The sequence below is a fragment of the Vipera ursinii genome (assembly GCF_947247035.1).
Source record: "Vipera ursinii genome assembly, chromosome: 3".
Lineage (NCBI taxonomy): Eukaryota > Metazoa > Chordata > Lepidosauria > Squamata > Viperidae > Vipera > Vipera ursinii.
The window spans coordinates 33,443,084-33,463,665 of record NC_139516.1 but is presented as its reverse complement, the minus strand read 5'-3'; the positions used below and the strand labels follow the sequence as shown (position 1 = coordinate 33,463,665).

Here is a 20,582-nt window from a genome sequence, read left to right as displayed (position 1 = left end):
CTTTGTAGTGTTTCCCATGATCATGTGATCAAAATTCAGTTGCTTGGCAACTGGTTCATACTTATGACAGTTGCTGCGTCCCAGGCTCATGTAATCACCTTTTGCAACCTTTGGACAAGCAAAATCAATAGGGAAGCCAGATTCAGTTAACAGCCATGTTAATAACTTATCAACTGCAGTGATTCACTTAACAACTGTGGCAAGAAAGGTCGTAAAATGGGGGGGAATTCACTTAATAAATGTCTCATTTAACAATGGAAAAGTTAGGTTCAATTGTAGTCATAAGTCAAAGACTACCTGTACATCCTAAATAAGGTAACAGTGTAGGAAGGAATGGAGATTTGCTCATTCAAGCCCAAAGGTTAGATGTCTCAGCTGCACCCCCACTAGCCTCCATCACATTATAAATGTCCACATTTTTATATACAGGTAGTCCTCGACTTACAACCATTTGTTTAGTGACCGTTCAAAGTTATAGCGACCCTGAAAATAAGTGATTTATGACTGGTCTTCACACTAAAACCATTGCAGCATCTCCATGGTCACATGGAGTCATGTGATTTGTAATCTTCCCAGCTGGCTTCCGACAAGCAAAGTCATTGAGGAAGCTGGATTCACTTAACAACCGCATGATTTATTTAAAAACTGCGGTCATTCTCTTAACAACTGTGGCAAAAATGGCCCTAAAATGGGGCATAATTCAGTTAACAACTATCTTGTTTTGCATTTTCATATGTAAGTTTGAAGAAAAGCAGCAGCAGCCTTATTTAGGTACCCCAAGCCAAAGTCTATATCAGTAGAGTAATATTTGCTACAAAAATGAAAAATCATGCTAAACTGATTAACTCCCAAATAGCAAAAGAAAATCCAAAAATATATTAAACTCCAATTCGCACACTTAATGAAATGGAAAGAATGGCCCAGGGACAGATTTCTGGTTGTTTTAACCTATCCCAGCAAATGCACCTTTTGACATATATGTCACTGGAAATTTCTCCTGTTATTGGATTGACATCATCAAGAATCACATCATCTGTATTCCAGATAATAACACGTAGTTCATAACTGGGAAAGAAGGAAAAAACCAAAGAGAATAATGATTTTCTTGCAAATCCGGAGTAATTGGTTGGTTGATCTGTTAATTAATTGCAAAGATGCATACAAGATGGGTGGTAGTGAAGACCCTTGCTAGTGGCCTTGGTACAAACAAACCCTTAGAGCAATTGCAGATTCTCTGCATTTGGTTTAATGCTAAAATAGCACGAATTCAATATGATTTCCATGGTTTCCATAATAGAATTACAGATTCTTCTTGTATACCATTGAGTTAGTCTAAATTTGGCTCTAGCCAGTCTCTTCATTAATATCTAGGCAAGCTAAAGCTGAATATTCCTCTTGATTTATTATACATACATTACTTTCCATTCTTAACAGCATATTACCCACAAGTGTGCACTTTTCCACTTGAAAAGGCATCCAGATGAAATTAACTGTACTGATTCTATTATTCTGCAAACCTTTTTCCAGAATATTAAATGCACTTTTCATTCATATGCAATGTGATGCAATTTGCCATTAGAAAGTAGATAAAAGGTTAGATGTTTGCAGCATCAGAGAATTTCAAATTACAGATCTTTTCCCAGTGCACAATATACACAACAAATTCTATAAAGATAAAATAAGTATTGATTCACATTCCTGTTCATAGAGGTCCCCCCCACCTGATTGGCAGTCGTGGTTTGATGTTGACAGGTGGTGGTGCAGGGACATCATTTGGAAACATGTCGATCCACATGTGGAGAGAACCCTGGAGAAATGAGAACAACAAAAAGTCACTTGAACAAAAAGTTCTCTCCTTTGTTGGTCAATAGCCTAAGTTGCTTGGTATTATTCCGTGCATCTGTATTTTTACACTGCAACTTGGGATGTGTTGTCTAGGCAACTAAACAGCATTTTTCATTCATCCTTTCATTTATGCCCAGGAGAGTCAGGTCAGGTCCAAGAACATTAATCCTTGTTTCCCCAACATTTTTCATGTTCCTTGCTCACACCTGCCCTGAAAAGTGGAAGATGAATTCAGCAGAAAGTTGTACCAGGAATATACTTGCTGGTTGGAACAGAATTCTTCCTTCAACCCCAGTTCATCCCTTTGCAAAGTAGGGAAGAACTGGAGATTCTCAGTATGACTTTGGGGCATCTGCTAGCCCTGAGTCAGTCTTGTCAAGTTGTGTAGAAAAAAGAAAAAAACAGTTTGTAGATATCAAACCAAGCTGGCTAAATAACATCCTGTTTGGGGAATGTCCAGAAAGATTGAATCAGAAGGAATTGTCCCCTCCCCATTTCCTCTAAATTCAGGACTAAAACAGATCGGGTAACTGAAATCACAACAGACTAAAAAGTTTAGGAAAATATTTACAAAGATGCTCCTGGAGGAAAGAAATCAGCATAATACCTCTTTGTTTGTTGGTTTCATTTCTATTTTTCTGGTTCTATATTTGTACAAACCATTCCATTGACCCAAATGCAGATATTTTCCTAGATTCACATGTGAAAAGAAATAAGTCACTCTATAATTTGGTTCAAAATAAATTAAAACAGGCCAATTTTTGCAAGTTATGTGAAGTGTAATCAGGCTCTAAGTATAGTCCAGTGGTGGCAAACCTATAGCACGCATGCTAGAAGTGGCATTGAGAGCCCTCTCTGTGGGCACGCATGCCATCGCCCCAGCCGTGCCTCCCCCATGGCCGCCTCCTTACCAGCAGCCCCACAGAGGAGAGTCATCCCCGGGTGCACAGCAGGGACAAGACTCTGCCCTCACACCCCGTCACGTGCAGATGATGCTGCGGGGCACAGTGGAGGGCATGGCCGCCATGGCGCTGCTGGGCCACCTGGGTGATCGGCTGGCCGTGGAGGCAGTGGGCGGATGGGGCGGAGCGGGAGGTGGGGAGGGGGCGGTTTTGGGGCACTTGGTCTCTAAAAGCTTCACCATCATTGGTATAGGGGCTAACAACAATAAGGATCCAGCCTTCTTTCAATGAAGGGTTGAAGAAATTTCAATATCTTGAAATATTTCCAGACAAAATATTTATGAGTAGGAGTATAAGCAAATGCTTATAAGCAAATGCCAAAACCAAGCAAAAACAGCATTATGAAATAGATTGAGCACCTAAACATCTTTGATTGGTCTCAAAAATTTAACTCAGGCTTAGTTTGTGATTGGATTGGACAGCCTGAAGAAATCTAAGAGCTGTCAGAAAGGTAGCAAAATTAAAAAAAAAACCATCCAGGAAGAAGATAATGGCAAACCATTTTCATCATTATGCCAAGAAAACTATAGTGTTATATCTATAAAGTCACCAGGAACTGAGTTTGACTTGGCTAGAGTAACCTGTGGCTATGATTGTGCTAGAGCAGCCTTCTGTCCACAGAGGGTTATTATGGGAGTTGAAATATCTTATATATATATAAGTTATGTTATCTTAGAGAGGACCTTGCTAAATAGCAGACCATGCATGTGTTCCTACAAATATTTTGCAGGCAATGGCTGTTATGCTACAGATAACAACAACAACAATAATGTTGGAAGGGACCTTGGAGGTCATCTAGTCCAACCCCCTGCCCAGCCAGGAAAACCTCTACCATTTCAGACAAATGGCTGTCCAGTCTCTTCTTAAAGTTACATATGTAAATGTTGCATGCAAAATATAACAATGCTATTGTATATCAACTTTCTGCTTTTACCTGGAGTATGCCAGGGTTTTCTAGATTGTAAATGGATCGAACTTCCACGTGTTCTGGTACTAATTTGCATCCATACTCGGGCATTTCATCCCAGTGTTGAAGAACATACAAAGCCTTGTGCTCATCATAGGCAGACCAGGTTTCATCATTACTTTCTTTGTTGTCTTTTGCCAAGGCTTCTGAAATATAACAAAATACAGATCCCATCAAGACTGGATTTAATCCAGTAATTTATGTGTGAGATTTTTCATCATCCACTCATTTTCAATTTCTAATTTTGTATCCATAGTAGTGCCACTGAATTTGGAAAATTATCTCAGCTGTTGGGAGTTCATATTTTAATATTTTCCTGCTGAAAGATTTAGAATGTGTGATCTCTCTCACACACACACTACACACCCAAATATATCTACATATATTTGGATAAATATATTCAAATATATACATATAAAAATATGTGGGTGGGTGAGTTTTCAAATAAAAAGAGGTTCAACTGATTTGAGGATAGTCTGAAATATGTTTAGGATAGTACTCTTTAGGAAAATAGGTGTGTGACGTTCTGTACCAGCCTGCTACCGGCCCTGCAGAAAAGGAGTCCTCGGGGATGCTGCCTCAAGAGGGAAGAGCGTCGGGTGGGAGCCAGCAGGGCAGTCCTGCACACGCGCGCACTCCCCAGCTGCTAAGGAGTGCTCCTTAACAGCTGGGGAGCGCGCGCGTGCGCAGGACTGCCCTGCTGGCTCCCGCCAGACGCAAGCCTGCCCTGCTTCCTCCACAGTGAGAGGGGAGGGCATGCCTTCCCGGGCTCGCTGATTTTCCGGCGTATAAGACGAAAAATCTTGAAAATCATCTCAAAAGTTGGGGGGGGGGTCGTCTTATATGCCCAGTTGTCTTATACGCCGGAAAATACGGTAATCAGGATTACACGGAAATGCACACTCAGCTTTGGAAATAAATCTCCAGCAACCTTGAAATAAAAAAATTATATCAGAGGTATGTACCATTACCTTCAGGAAAAGCTTCAGGGGGAATTTTAAAAATCTTGTTATTTACTTTGACTTCCTCTGCCCTGTATTCAGCTGAGGGGAGTGCATTCTTCTTGCATAAACTTTCCAAGATATGCGTGGGTTTGAAAGCATCTCGCCATATATTGTAGCCTTCTCTGTAACAAATGATTAAATATAGGTGTGTTGCATTTTAACAAGTTTAGACTAGATATGAATCTAGTTTATTAGTGCCGGCGTTCCGATAGGGCAGAAAGCATTGTGTCTTAAGCTCTGTTGACAAAGCTACAGAATACTAATAAAATGAGGGAGGGATTCAGTCATCTTGGCTGTTCCTATAATACCTACGTGTCATATTGTGAGGCCACTCCACAATTGGCTCTGTGATTGCTATAGAATCGGTTCTCCAAGTCAATTTTGGTCTCCCCAATTAAATCATCAGATCCAACCAAATCATGGTCAAATATTGATACAGTGAGTTCTGATTCTATAGGAAAGGATATTGAAAGCTCCAGTACTCTAAAGATGAGATAGAAAGAAAAATATATAATTGACAGATAGCAAATAAAGACAGAACATAACAAAATAGCTTCTGTACAACAATTATTTTATTGCTTGCTATAGCAGCATTTCCTTTAACTTGTATTTGTGAACATAAATGCTAAAATTAAAAGAGTACTGGCTGGATGCATCCATTGGCAGATTGATAAAGACCATTCTTTCATTTTAAAGTCCCCGGTCCACCTTCCTTCTTTATCTTGTATGGCCAGGTAAGTATCAGACCCTTGCAATTGTTTCTTTTTACTAACAGATTACTTTCTTTTACTCCTATTTTCATGAACATATTAGTTGTTAGATATAACCTCAGCTTCTCTCTTTCTCTTTACAACAAACAGGTACATTCTTCTGAAATAGAGAACATCTTGTGGTAAGACAAGAATCAATTTAGAGAAGATATAACTGATACAAGATAAAAACATATCCTTACTCTCCAAAAACTGGATTGAGCTGTTTTGGGATATATCGGTCCTTGGTGTCTTTTTGTTGTTTGCCAATCTTTACCACAAGGTAAGGATCTGCTTTGCCATTGGGATCTGCTGGTGTCAAATTAGTTGCCTAAAGAAACAGCATCATGTGATATAATGGCAGAATACAAAAGCACAGAACAAAAAGAATTCTACAAATTGGTGTGGAATCAATATAATGGAATTTCATGCAGTTTGTGGTAAACCTATATCTTCCCGTCTGAAAAAAAGACTTAGATTGCTTACAAATGAATTTTTCCTAATGCAATCACCTTGGAGAGTTCATGGTTTATAAACAGTAACTTCCATATTTAATTCTCCTATATTTTCCCAATACTGGGTCTATTTTCCTAACAGCAAAACAATCTGCAAGGGAGGGGCAACAACATCACTAGGAATTTTTTATTTGAAAATACCCAACCTGTGAATGTCAGAAGAAAGTTCTGTAATAATATTTTACTTTTCAATTTATGAAAGAATAGCACTTAAGAGCACAATAAATAAGTAATGGCCAGGTTTGAAATAATGACAGAATCAGTAAAAGAAACAGATTGTGCTTTGGAAATCAACCTGTCTGCAATGTACCTCAAGAAAGATTAGAATCCTAAATCAGAAATCTGTATTTATGTATATGAAGTCAAAATACTTACTTTGACAATATAAATTCTGACAAGAACCTTGATGGGTCTATTTCTGGGGATGCCTTGGGAGATCTTATGCTCTGGACCTGCCTCTTCAGCTCGATAAACATAGAATGAACCCTGCAGTGGAGTTGGGAAGAATGTGCTGTTTATACAATATTTTTCTAGTAATTTATATTCTGAAAAGCCCTATTGATGAAAAGAAGCTATTCACTTCCCCTAGCAGAATATATCTAACTTTTAATTAATTAATATTCATTTATTAAATATAGCTGCTATCTGACTCCAACCCAGTCTCAACAATTCCCGGTGCAATAATATATAAGCAACAAAAAACAAAATATTAACCTGAACAAGTATAAAAGTGCAAAATACTTACAATAAAGCAATCCTAACAACAAGGCTAGGCTATGGTCTTCCCAGTTGCAATGTATGGCAGTGAAAGTTGGACCATAAGAAAGGCTGAGCGCAAAAGAATTGAGGCCTTTGAACTCTGGTGCTGGAGAAGACTCCTGCGAGTCCCTTGGACTGCAAGGCGATCAAACCGGTCAGTCCTAGAGGAGATCAACCCTGACTGCTCTTTAAAAGGCCAGATCCTGAAGCTAAAACTCAAATACTTTGGCCACCTAATGAGGAGGAAGGACTCACTGGAGAAGAGCCTAATGCTGGGAAAGATTGAGGGCAATAGAAGAAGGGGACAACAGAGAATGAGGTGGCTGGATGGAGTCACTGAAGCAGTAGGCGTGAGCTTAAATGGAGCCCAGAAGATGGCAGAGGACAGGAAAGCCTGGAGGAACATTGTCCATAGGGTCGCGATGGGTCGGACACGACTTCGCAACTAACAACAACAACAACAACAATGTAGATACAAACACCTATCCTACCCCAAGGCCAGAATAAATAGCCAGTTTTTCAAGACCTTCTAGAACATCATCCATGTAGGAACCATGCAAACCTCAGGAGGAACCTCATTTCAGAGGCCAGAGAACACACACTTCCTGCATCCTGAAACATGACACTATTTAATCAAGAGTGACCTGGAAAATGCCCACTTTGCCAGTTCATACCAGATTGGTAGAAACTGTGGAAGACAGGCCGTACCTTTTTAGATAATAACCCAACACCTTGAATCACACTCAAAAGTACACTGGCAACCACTGCAGCTCATGGAGCAACGATGCTATGGAAGCCCATCATATTCTGAACCAGTTGAAACTTTGGAGTGAATGTGCTGCAATAATAGATTGTGTTAAAACAGACTTTCTTTCAGATCAGCAGTCATATTCCCAAATTAGGATTTGGATCCAATATTTATCTCCTGCCAAAGAAAGTTCACCACTTGTAAAAAAAGAAAAAAACAAAGATATCTCCATGCTGTAGCAACAGAAAGCTGGGTCAAGAACTATGGAAAGCACATAGCAAAGCTACTGGGTGATCATTCCATTAAAGTCAATAAAGCTTACATTTTATAAGGGAATGAGTAAGACTGAATTGTAACACATTGACGAGCCCCTATGCCAAACAAATTAGTACTAATAGGAATAAAATCATTATCATTATTACTGTGGAACAAAATCAAATAGTATTAGTGAATATGATTCAATGGGGTTCCTACCTTGTATTTCCCAACAAATTTTTCTTCCTCATTCCCATCTTCATCTTCATTAACCTTTCCACGATGAAGTGGAAAAATACATAACCAGTCCTCAAAATTGCCAAACTCATTCTCTAGTTCTGAACTATAAATCTGGAATAAAATGTGCACTATGGTAATTGAACATAATCTGAATTAGAACAGAACAGAAAACTGTACCAACTGCAAACAAAGACAATTTTTGTAGTGACAGATTCAATGTTTCATTTTTTTTGCTGTTTATCCTGTTCCTTTTTGTGTTCTATATTGTTCCTATTGTGTTCAAAATTCATATTATCAGTCAGATATGGGTTGTAATTCTATTTCAACAGATAACATTTTCACAGACAGGTAATGTAGATCAGCGTTTCCCAACCTTAGGAACTTGAAGATGCGTGGACTTCAACTCCCAGAATTCCCCAGCCAACATAGCTGGCTGGGGAATTCTGGGAGTTGAAGTCCACGCATCTTCAAGTTCCTAAGGTTGGGAAACACTGATGTAGATAATACTATAAATGAAGGCTAGGCAACTTTCTGTCCCAAAGATACAACCAACTCCCCCTAATTCATTTTCTGCAGTTCTTGGAACTCTTTCTGATCACTGTTGATTGAAAACTGGTAGTAAGCTTTCTGCCAAGAAAACAAACTCTAAAACAGATTCAGTATCATTTATTTTAATAATAACAATAATAATAATAATAATAATAATAATAATAATAATAATAATAATAATAATATAAAGTTGGAAGGGACCTTGGAGGTCATCTAGTCCAACCCCCTGCTCAGGCAGGAAACCCTATACCATTTCAGGCAAATGGCTGTCCAGTCTCTTCTTAAAAGCCTCCAGTGTTGGAGCATTCACCACCTCTGGAGGCAGGTTGTTCCACTGGTTAATTGTTCTGTCAGGAAGTTTCTCCTTAGTTCTAGGTTGCTTCACTCCTTGACTAGTTTCCATCCGTTGCTTCTTGTCCTGCTTTCAGGTGCTTTGGAGAATAGCTTGACTCCCTCTTCTTTGTGGTAGCCCCTGAGATATTGGAACACTGCTATCATGTCACCCCTCACCCTTCTCTTCATTAAACTACACATACCCAATTCCAGCAACCGTTCCCTATATGTTTTAGCCTCCAGCCCCCTAATCATCTTGGTTGCTCTTCTCTGTACCCTTTCTAGAGTCTCGACATCTTTTTTACATCGTGGTGGCCAAAACTGGATGCAGTATTCCAGGTGTGGCCTTACCAAAGCATTGTAAAGTGGTATTAGTACTTCACTTGATCTTGATTCTATCCCTCTGTTAATGCAGCCTAGCACTGTGTTGGCTTTTTTGGCACAAAATCTTGGTCATACATGCAAAGCTCTGCTATTTCTATATCATTCCCCTGCCCACCTTTGTCCTCACATTTTCCCACAAAGTGTAACTCCAATCATCAACATGTTTCCCATCACAGCTTCTTTCTATCCATTACCATCCTAATGTGTTAGACTTTGGTTGCTCTTGATTGCACAGTCATGACCAATGATGTCCAGTGTTTATGGTCCAATATATTTGGAAGAGACTGACTCATGGGTGGCTGTTATACAAAGGATGATGATAATATGATCTATCTTAGAAGAACCTTGGGAGATGATTCCTAAATTACTGGGAAAGATAGAACACTATGGAGAAATGGCAGGACTAAAAATAAGTAGAGAAAAAACTAAAGTAATAGTCAAGAATCTCACAGATAAACAAAAAAAAGAGCAAATGTCAGAAAAAACAGAATTACAGATAGTGAAAAAGGTTAAATATTTGGATATACATTTATCGGCAAGATGTTCAACAATAAAAGAAGATAACTATACAAAATTATTGAATCAAATAAAATTGGACTTGGAAAAATCTGCAATTGTCAATACTAGGAAGAATTGCTACAGTGAAAATGAATGTATTGCTGGAAATTCTATTTCTATTCCAAACAATTCCGATAAAACTTGAGAAAAAATTCTTTCAAGATTTAAATTCATTAATTCTGAAATTTGTTTGGCAAGGAAAGAAAGCTAGAATTAAGATGAAAACGTTACAAGATGCTAAGGAAAATGGAGGATTTGGGCTACTGGAATGGGCTTTGTACTATCAAGCATCTTAAAAAGAATGGATAACTAACTCTTAGAAACAAAAGGTTGTTATATTTGGAGGGGCATGATTTACAATTGGGGTGGCATTCTTTTTTATGGTATGGGAAAAATAGAATTCATAAGTATTTCCAAAATCACTGTATAAGAAATGCATTGTTAATAGTATGGGGAAAAATTAAAAGTAGAATATACCTGAAAATTCCAGGGTGGTTGTCAACCATGAAAGCATTTGTACATCGAAATTTGGTGGATTTTGAAAAAATCTGGACATATGGAGATATTCTAAATGCTGAAGGGAATTTAAAATCTAAACAAGAACTGGAAAATCAAGAAGCAACGGATGGAAACTAGTCAAGGAAAGAAGCAACCTAGAACTAAGGAGAAACTTCCTGACAGTTAGAACAATTAACCAGTGGAACAACCTGCCTCCAGAGGTGGTGAATGCTCCAACGCTGGAGGTTTTTAAGAAGAGACTGGACAGCCATTTGCCTGAAATGGTATAAGGTTTCCTGCCTGAGCAGGGGGTTGGACTAGATGACCTCCAAGGTCCCTTCCAACTTTATTATTATTATTATTATTATTATTATTATTATTATTATTATTATTATTATCATCATCATCATCATCATCATCATCATCATCATCAGAGTACCAACTTGTCGTGGTGGGCACATTTACAAATGCAAACTAGATATGAAAAAGACGTTAAACTGTATGGATTTTATAAAGAACAAACAGCATTTCTTAAGACTTTGTTAACTTCAGATGAGAAACTAATTGAGAAAATGTATAATTTTTTATTAATACTGGAAATGGAGAGCAAACAAGTTAAAGAAACAATGATAAGATGGACAAAAGTTTTTGGATACAATATAGAATTAGAAAAATGGCAAAATTTATGGGAAAGAAATTATAAATTGACAATGTCAACTTCTTATAAAGAAAATTTATATAAAATGTTTTATAGATGGCATTTGCCACCAGCAAGATTAACAAAAATGTTTAAAAATATGTCAGATAGATGTTGGAAATGTAAACATAACTCAGGCACGTATTATCATGTTTGGTGGACATGTGACAAAGCAAAGAATTATTGGAAAAAGATACATACTTGGTTAGAAAAGATGTTGGGAGAATACGTAGACTTTAAAACTGAACTTTTTTTACTAGGTATAATGCCAGAAAAGATTAACAAACAAAGCCTATATTTGATTTTACACATCACAACAGTGGCAAGAATAATATTTGCGCAATATGGAGAAAATGAAGGAATACCACCAAATGAAGAAATAATTAAAAAAATACTGGAATGCAGAGATGGACAGACTAACTATGAGACTGAAAGAAAAAGAAGAAACAGAATATTATCAAACATGGGACTTACTTTACCAATGTTTAGAGGAAAGAATAAAGGATTAGGAATTAAATATGTATTAACATTTTTAAACTCAGACAGCACGTTGGTTGAAAAAATTATTATTGTATGTAAAGAAAAATTAATAAAATCTTATAAAAAATGATGTATCTAGCCTGACTATAACAACTGAACTTGGTATCCTATACTCAATTAAGCAGAAGAAAAATTTGAAGAAAAATTTGATAAAAACCCATGGTTGGAGACTAGATAACTGTAATGAGTTGATTACTTGTTCTCATGTCTTTTGTTGTCTTATTTAAGACCTAGTGATGGATGTAGTATATAAAAATTGTAAAATAAAGAAATAAAATAAAGATATATTGTGTTGGCAGTCCATTTGATATTTTCATTCACAGCTTTATTTTTCAAAGATGCATTTTTATTACAGCAATGTGCAACTTAAAGAATCACATTGATGATTGTGTTTTGTCAGCCAGAATACATTATTATGTAGAAATATTTGTACACTTATTTTTCAATGTGAAGAATGTATCTGTAGTATCATCTTAAATTACTATAATTATTTAGTATGCACACACTTCAAGAAGCCAGGCTCTATGCAAAATAATAATATGGGCACAATTTAATATCAAAAACGTCAATATTTTGAATATTGCAATTTTCCAGAAGGACATATTGTTATGACTAAAGAACACCTGTATGAAATAGGTGAGCTACCATTTATCAAGATGTTCAAATCTATCATCTCTTCTTGAATCAAGATTACAGATTTTTAGCTCATTACAAGCATTAATTAATCAAATACAATGATGCTTGTTTTATGAATAGCCACTATCATGACCTTACTTTATATTCTTTTTTTACATTTCATTTTCCTTGACTGCTGACAATATCTCCAGTTTTTGTAACCGAACTTTAGAATGCTATTGCATGAATTGGATTCAAGATCACATGAACATATGTCATAATATGGGTTTTTTTTGTCTGTAAGGTGCCATAGTTCTCTTGGGGCTTCTGTTTAATAGAAGAGTTGCATACTGTTTAAAGAAGCAAAGGCAGGGCTATTTTTGTCATAGAATGCTCAGAACAGAGTTCCGGCCCCTTTTTTGGATGGAACCTTGTAGGGTAGGCAAGCCGGGTTGTATGACATGTGTGAGTTCCAGCACCTTTTTCTTTTACAAAAAAAGCACTGAGCAAAGGTATGGACAGTAGGACACAGCAACCAGCTACCTCTCTGCTCAGCCTGTTTTACTTGGCTTTTAGCTTTAAAGGAGAAAGACAAAGAGAATAGACAACATGAACACTGAACAAATGATCGTAACAAATTATGTCTCTGACATAACATGATTAAATAAATTTCTTCATCTGTTCATCCCTCAAGACTGCCATGTGTAAGGAATCCATGTGAAGAAACTAGAACTGCTTCAGTAAATATACTAAATTTAGCTAAATTTGTAAGTTATGTAAGTTTGTTATTTTTTTTTACAAAGACTTACTTTTAATGTTGCTATAAGTTTCCTTTTTGGACGAACTGGCTCAGCTTCAACAACTATTTCATCTTCTACATCCTCATCAAGAGAAGCAGCATTCAGATTCCCTCCATCTAAAGAAGATACTGAGAAATTAGATTGGTGTTCTTCTCAGCTCACAGTATTAGTTGCTGGCTGCAATGATTCTGAGTAGTTGGGTAAAGTTAATGACTTAATTTTTTGTTTTCTTTACTGCGTCCATTTTACTTCTATTTAGAATAGTGATCTCTTCCAACAGTTAAGAGCAAAACCTACCACCACCACCCCAATTTTATTTATGGCACAATGAGTTGGCCACATTTTCTTTTTCTTCTCACAGAGAGAATTTAATGTTGGTACAGCAGGAGCCTGTTTGAATAGTCAGAATCAGATGACACCACAAGTACTTGGCACTTTAGAGAAAGCAGAAACTTTGGGATAAGGATCTGAGGTAGCAGGGGATCAACCACTGACTTGGTGTTTAGTTACAATCTCTGTTCATTTTATTGATGTGTACAAAGACAGTGTTGATCTCTTTCTGGTAAAGAAAACTGAAACTTCAAATAGGTAACAATCTGGAGAAATTTTGTCACTAGTATTCCCCTGCCCTGGTGCTTGCTGGGCCAATATAATCCCTCCTGTGTATGCTAGTTATGGAAGACGAAAGGTGTAATTTAAGGCATTGTGAAGATACAGAGTTAAGGAACGCTGTTCTATAGCATGACTAGCTCACCTGCATCATTTGCATCATCCTCTTCTTCATCACTAAGAGACTGCAAAAGAGAATGGCTTTTAACTGAGTTATAACAGATGTCAATCAGAGTTACCATTTTATGGTCTTAATAAATTTCTTACAGTTTTCTAATGCGAATTTTACAGTAAAATGCAAGAAATTAATAAATTCAGCACTTGAAACACTGATTATTTAAAACCCATTGTGGATAAGGATATTCAGCACTCTTCCTCTAATTTTAAATTATTTTGTGTGAGACCCTTTTCCTCTTACCTGTTCTACAGAGTTCTTATTATGAGTAACAGTGCAAGGTTTTCATAGAGTTTAAAAAAAACAATGCTGGCAGTGCAATCCTACACAGTAATTGTCACATTGAGAATTAATCCTAGGTTTATTGATAAGAGATTGCAGCCCATCTCTATTTGGAAAATCAGTTAATGCATTGAAGAGCAAAGAGAGAAATATGGGAATGGTAAAAAAAAAGAAATTCATAATCTAAATTAAATCAACAGGCAGCTATTTTACCTATTTTAGCAGATTTTACTGTTCAAACAGCCCCTTTTCCTTCTAGCACCCGAACTTTATACTTTATAATCAATAAGTTAAAAGGGACAGGTTATCTAACTCAGTCACATATCTCATTATAATACAATATAAATTATACTGTTGGGTCCATGATTACCTGTTTATTTAATTCCTTTAATGATTCATAGTACTTGGACCACCAATCCAGTTCTTCCTTCTCAGGCTTTTCCTCCTCAAATTCTTCCTCTTTTGGTACCAATTTATCAATAGGAATTTTTTTCAGTGGAGCCTGAATATAAATGACATAAATTCCATCTATTATGTGGAAATGTAGAACAATCTTGTTGGACCTCTCCAACAACTGCTAGAAGATTACTTCACAATATCCATATATAAACACTGAATAATTATCTCATTATTACTATCAAGGTAAGAAGGTCATTAAGAAGGTGGTCAGCCTGCGGCTCCAAAGGGTCCTGAATGGAAGTAGATTATCTGGATCTGTTTCAAACTAGGATGCAACACTGAGAGAGCTTTGATTGTGCTTGCTCTTGACTTCTGGTGGGCTGAGAACAGGGACAGTGCATCCATCCTAGTCCTCCTTGATCTCTTGTCAGCATTGAGGAGTTGGAAGGTGGGGGACTTTCTAGATGGGTTCTTTCTCCAGAGCTGGTTGTAGTCAGTGTTTGGGGGGAAATGGTCTAGTCCAAAACCCTTGCTTTGTGTATACCTCAAGGCTCTACTCTCTACCTTCTCCTGTTTAATATGTATATTAGATAGTAAAGCTGTTGGAGGAATGAACTTTTGGCATGCGGTGCAGTATCTTAGCATGCTGGTAACACTTAATTGCCCATCATGGCCCCAATCATCCAAGTGAAGCAGTTTGGAGGTCTTGGGGATCTGATAGGAAAGAACAGATTTCAGCTCCACCATTCCAAGAAAAAGTAGCTGTGAATTTGGGGCTCTAGGGAAATGAATTGATCCTTGAATCTGGATGAAGTTGCATTGCCTCACTTGGATTCATTCTGCAATCTGGAGGTCCTTTGCACAATTTTGCCTTGGGTGCTTCTTCCTGAATCTGGCGGTGGGAGGTTCCTGATCACTGTCACTCAGAAGTGTTTTGGAAGTTACTAGACATGTCATCCAGCTGAATTCATGCCTAAATCAGAATTAGAACTCATAGCTTCCTGATTTCTAGACTGATGCCTTAAACATTACCCCAAACAGGCTCTTAAAATATTTTAGGTTCCCTTTTTATTTGTTTGCTTTCCTGAATTTCCCATTTATATTTCCTTCTTTGCCATTTAATTGGTGCCATCATATCAATATTTTTTCTAAAGCATCCATGTATGTATTATACAACCAACATTACGGAATCTCTTGTTAGAGTAAACCTGAAGCTTTGCTGCACTCACCTTGACAAGCTTGAGGGGGTTAGCTTTATTTCCTAGGTCTCCAGCAGCTGCACCAATATTTATTACAGTCTGCCCAGCAGTTGCACCAAGGGTCATTACCTTTTGGGAGATATTTGGTTTATCTGATGCTTTCCTTTCTGAAATAAAAGATATTAACCATGTGTATAATGCAAATACATGCTTTTATTTCTAGGGGCGACAAGTCAGGACATTTCTTTATACAGGTAATCCTCAATTTACAAGGGAGCCCTAAATTTCTGTTGTTAAGTGAAACATTTGTCAAGTGAATTTTGCCCCATTTAATGACTTTTCTTGCCACAGTTATTAAGTGAATCACTGTAGTTGTTAAGTTACTGACATGGCTGTTAGGTGAATCTGGCTTCCCCATTGACTTCGCTTGTCAGAAGGTCGCAAAAGGGGATCATATTACCGCAGGACACTGCAATTGTCATAAATATGAGTCAGTTGCCAAGTGTCTGAATTTTGATCACATGATCATGGGGATACTGGAACAGTTGTAAGTGTGAAAACGGTCATACATCACATATTCAGTGCCATTGTTACTTTGAATGGTCACTAAATAAACTGTTGTAAGTTGAGGACTATCTGTATTAACTGACAAAAATAATTTACAAAGCAGATACTATACTCTACATATCATGAATCCCAATGCATTACACTCTATTTCATTTCATTGGATGATGTACTAAAAACTCTAAAAACTCACTCTTGGGAGGATTATCTGTTTCCTCTTCCAGTTCATCTACTTCTTTAGGAGCAAATTTCATAATATGAGAAACTATGTGAGTTCCCACGAGGACAGAGCGTCCAAAGGCTCTCTTCTCCACCACAAAGATACTGAGAGGCGGATGTAAGTATACCTGTTCTGGAAGTTCCTATTAAAAAAAAGAAAGTCAACCAAATGAATTTCAGAACAATCCATAGTATTTCTAAGATAAGTGGATTATTATGATGTTTCACTGAATTTCCAGTGATACAATAACAGAAGTACGCATTTCATTTCTTGATCAGATATCCAGTAATTCAATATGCAGATTGCCATTGGCCATTTCCACTGAAAATCAGCTATATGCTGTAGGATTCTCAATGGTTATAAAGAGAAGAAAACAGTATTTAACAAAAAGATATGCATGTGGATGCTGTATAAAAGATAATGGTCCTTCCTGTAATGGCAACGTGGAAGACCATTGAGGAGTTTAGTGACATATTTTGATTTCTCCTTTTTATTGAGAAAAGTCTAGCAGTTTAGAGCTCATTCTGAGCTAACCTGCTCACTTTGTTACTCTTGTTTACTGAATAAAGGAGAAGGGGGGAAAGTTCGGCAAACCATCCCCTAGATCAGATTTGTACAATTCTAACTTGATTAGTTCTATTACAATTATCTTAACTTTTGGAATCTGCCTCCTAATTATCACTTACCACATTAACAAATTTAACAAGTTCATTGAAATTGGGGTTCTCTTTGTAAGTTGTGATCACTTCTGATTCCACTTTCTTTCCAGCACATTCAATTATCACCTGTGGCTGGTCAACCTCAAATAGATTCACACGTTTCAGATCTCTCAGGCCCCAAAACAAGATCTAAGAGAGAAGCAAATACTGTAAATGTCTTAGGTTAGAATAAGGCCAAGCATTCTCCTTCTCTAAAGGAAGTTTTAAGTCACACTGAATTGTGTGACAGTTGTATCCCAAATTAACAAACTCTTCTCTGCTTATAGCATTGTGAGAAAAACAAGGCTCACACTCAAATTGTTGGAAATAACAAAGTTTTAATAACAAAGCGTTTGCAAAGGCTGGTGGATCTCAAAGCTGCAAGCAAAAGACCACACCTACTTCAGATCTCCGAAGTTTAAATACATCCTTTCCTGGCCACACAGTTCCTCCTTTCCAGGCCCACCTAATAGACCCAGGCCAGTGATACATTCCGCCTATAAGGTGCCATCACACTTAAATGTTTAAAGTTAGTTAAGCCCTTTTTGTCTCCCAAACTTGCTGAACCCTCAGCCCCTTCATTTATCACTTCTTTGGTATTCCTTTATCAGTTTTCCTGTTTATCTGTACAATGCAGTGCCTGGTATATATCTCAAGCCAGAAGCTGTGTATGTCATTGCCTAGCAGAGTTCATGCATTGATTAAACATGGCTGTGCTTTGGTTGTGTAATAATGTGGCTATACTTTAAAATACTAACTCTACATAGTTATCATTTATAAACTAATGTCCTAGTCTACATTATGGGAAATTACAACTTATTATGTTATATCTCACAGTATACTCAATTTAAATTACTGTGGGTTAATCTACATATTGAAAATTCTGATTTAGAAAAATAATGTAAACTTCATAAATCTATACATTGCTAAATTTTTATCTGTTTGATACTTTGTAACTTTCAATTGGGCAAAATTGTGCATCATAGAGCAACAATTTTTAAATCAACATACTTCAAATTTACAGAATGCATCCAAAATCTGGGATCCATGACTACTGTGGGATTGAAATTTGGCAAAGCTGTGGCCATGTTATGCCACCACCTTCCACATGCACTTCCCAGAAACCCATATGTTGTGTGGTGCAAGGAAAGATGGGAAGAGCCTTGCCACACACTCCTTCCTGCCTCCCTCTGGGCCCTGCACCCAATTGGCTAGAGCATGGGTGTCAAACACACTGTGTCACATGACGTGTCATGACGTATCGCAACTTTTTTTGCATTGCCGGAGCTGGGGTAGGCGTGGCCTCTGTATGATGCAACTGGCCCATGGGCCAGCAGCTTGACACCCCTGGGCTAGAGGCAAGGCCCATTGGGCATGCAGCCATCGGCTGCTTTGGAACTGAGGCTGAAATTTGAAATCTCTTAATGGTGATAGTTAATGAGGAAAAAATGAGGGAGTGACTCCAATGCCTACTGGTAAGGTAGGAGTGGCTGAGAGGCACTAGCAGTTGATGGGTGAACCCTCTTTCTCCCTGGAGGGAGCATGTGCTCTTGGGCACATGCCAGAATGGAGAGAGGAGTTGCAGTTTTACTCATTCCCTTTGCTCCCTTTCTCCCCAGCAAAGTGGCAGGCAGTTCTGTGAAGAGGAGGAGGAGGATTGTGAGGGAAGGGGAAATGCCAGAAACCTATTTTATGTTTGGAAAGAAGAATGACCCAATGTGTCATGGGTTGTATATTAATTGTACAATTTCAGCAAAATACCTCAGTCTAGGCTACTTCTCTCGATGGACTCACTTTATAATTCTCAAAAGTTAAAAAAAAGTTAAAAAAGCAAAAATTGTTGAACAGATATATTAATTTATAGCTTCTTAGTTTCTTAATCTAATTTCTGCATACACAAACATAATTAGCTGTAACATAAGTCTTGTTATTACCCATACAATTTATTTGCCATTATTTTGGCACATGGATAAAGGTATTTATTTATTTATTTATTTATGGCATACAGCATGTGGATTGCTGATAAAAGTATATGGTAATACTAACAAAGAATTTCATTTTCCGTCCCCTTATCTGGATAGTCACTTTAAACAGGTTGGTTATATTCAATAATTATTTCCATGGAATATCTTTTAGAAAATATTTTTACCTCTATGCGAAATTCTTTAAGGATTGGGCGGATTCCCTCAGGAATAATGAATCGTCCAGAACGGGGATCCCCCAAATAGTCTGGCTCTTTGGGGTCTACATCATTAGGCACAGATGGCTAGAAAATAAAGTTCAAAGCAATTTTAAAAAAATCTTTGTGAGCATGTATAAATATGGTTGTTGCCAAAAGATCTAAGCAAGCCCAATCCTATAGTCTCCATACTTTGTATGAGTTACCAAAAAAATGAGAGGGATTTTTAAATTATTAATGGCAGTTTTTTAAATTAATAAGCTATAGCATTTTCTGAAATAGTAATCAAACATTTCATAGCTCTTATGTCACAGAAAACTATGATTAACTAAAGAGTCTTTGATTTGTTTGCTAATTTACACAAAGAGAGGAATGATGAAGCTATATTGGTATAAAACAATATCATTTATGCGTTACTTTATTAGTGAGAAATGCCATCATTGAAGCATGATATTTATTTGATAATTGCTATCAAAATCAGTTACCTTTCTAAAATGGAACTATCACATGATATTTTTCTGAAAGTGATACTTTCTTACCCAGAAATATTTCCTAATTGCACACTGGTTGTGCTAAAGAGATGAAAAGGCACTTACTACATAGTAACTTGTTTTCATTCACTATTTTATTGAGTAATTTTACAGATTGTAAATTATGATCTAGCTTTTAAATCTTAAGCATAACCTTCTCCACCACTACCATATTCTGCTACAAAATGAAAATCTATCTTATTAAGAAAACATGGCAGATGTAGGTCTACTTGTTATGCTCAATGTACTGCTAGAAATATACATTACTGAACATGCATCTTGTGTCTAGTAGGGATATTTTCAACCTATTCCTGTTTCCAAGTTCAGCAAACTCTAGAATTTATGGACTAATGAATGTCCATTAAATCAAAATGTAAATTAAATGGCTAATTTTAAAAATGCACAAAATGAATGGATTTGCTAATTGAGGTTCAGGAAATCAATATCTATCAATCGGTGATGGCAATACAAACACATACCTCTAAGTAACCACTATAATCCAGTTCAATCAGTTCAAATACAGCAATTAATTCCCCAGCTGATTTATGGCCCTTATAAATATCAAAAAATTGGAGAGAAGGTTTGCTGTAAGGCTCATCCACCAGCTTCACCTGTGGGGTAACAAAGGCTCGACCAAGGAACTCTGGTGAGCCCTATAGAAAAAAGCAAGCATCAGATCAGTATTATACATGCACATTATTTTGGGATC

At 37.1% G+C, this 20,582-nt stretch overlaps 1 protein-coding gene across 1 annotated transcript in view; it reads right to left on the bottom strand.

Moving 5' to 3' along the window:
- The window catches only part of LOC310638170 (fer-1-like protein 4), a gene marked incomplete at its 5' end in the record, with an annotated part of 67,854 nt that overhangs the window by 7,847 nt on the left and 39,425 nt on the right, over positions 1 to 20,582 (bottom strand). The window contains 16 exons of the mRNA XM_083358997.1: positions 967 to 1,065; positions 1,722 to 1,807; positions 3,742 to 3,920; positions 4,746 to 4,900; positions 5,091 to 5,261; positions 5,731 to 5,858; positions 6,418 to 6,528; positions 8,024 to 8,155; positions 13,028 to 13,134; positions 13,773 to 13,812; positions 14,455 to 14,586; positions 15,713 to 15,849; positions 16,440 to 16,608; positions 17,153 to 17,314; positions 19,314 to 19,430; positions 20,353 to 20,526. Coding sequence (XP_083215123.1) covers positions 967 to 1,065; positions 1,722 to 1,807; positions 3,742 to 3,920; positions 4,746 to 4,900; positions 5,091 to 5,261; positions 5,731 to 5,858; positions 6,418 to 6,528; positions 8,024 to 8,155; positions 13,028 to 13,134; positions 13,773 to 13,812; positions 14,455 to 14,586; positions 15,713 to 15,849; positions 16,440 to 16,608; positions 17,153 to 17,314; positions 19,314 to 19,430; positions 20,353 to 20,526 — 2,099 coding nt within the window. The remainder of the gene's footprint in view (positions 1 to 966; positions 1,066 to 1,721; positions 1,808 to 3,741; positions 3,921 to 4,745; positions 4,901 to 5,090; positions 5,262 to 5,730; positions 5,859 to 6,417; positions 6,529 to 8,023; positions 8,156 to 13,027; positions 13,135 to 13,772; positions 13,813 to 14,454; positions 14,587 to 15,712; positions 15,850 to 16,439; positions 16,609 to 17,152; positions 17,315 to 19,313; positions 19,431 to 20,352; positions 20,527 to 20,582) is intronic.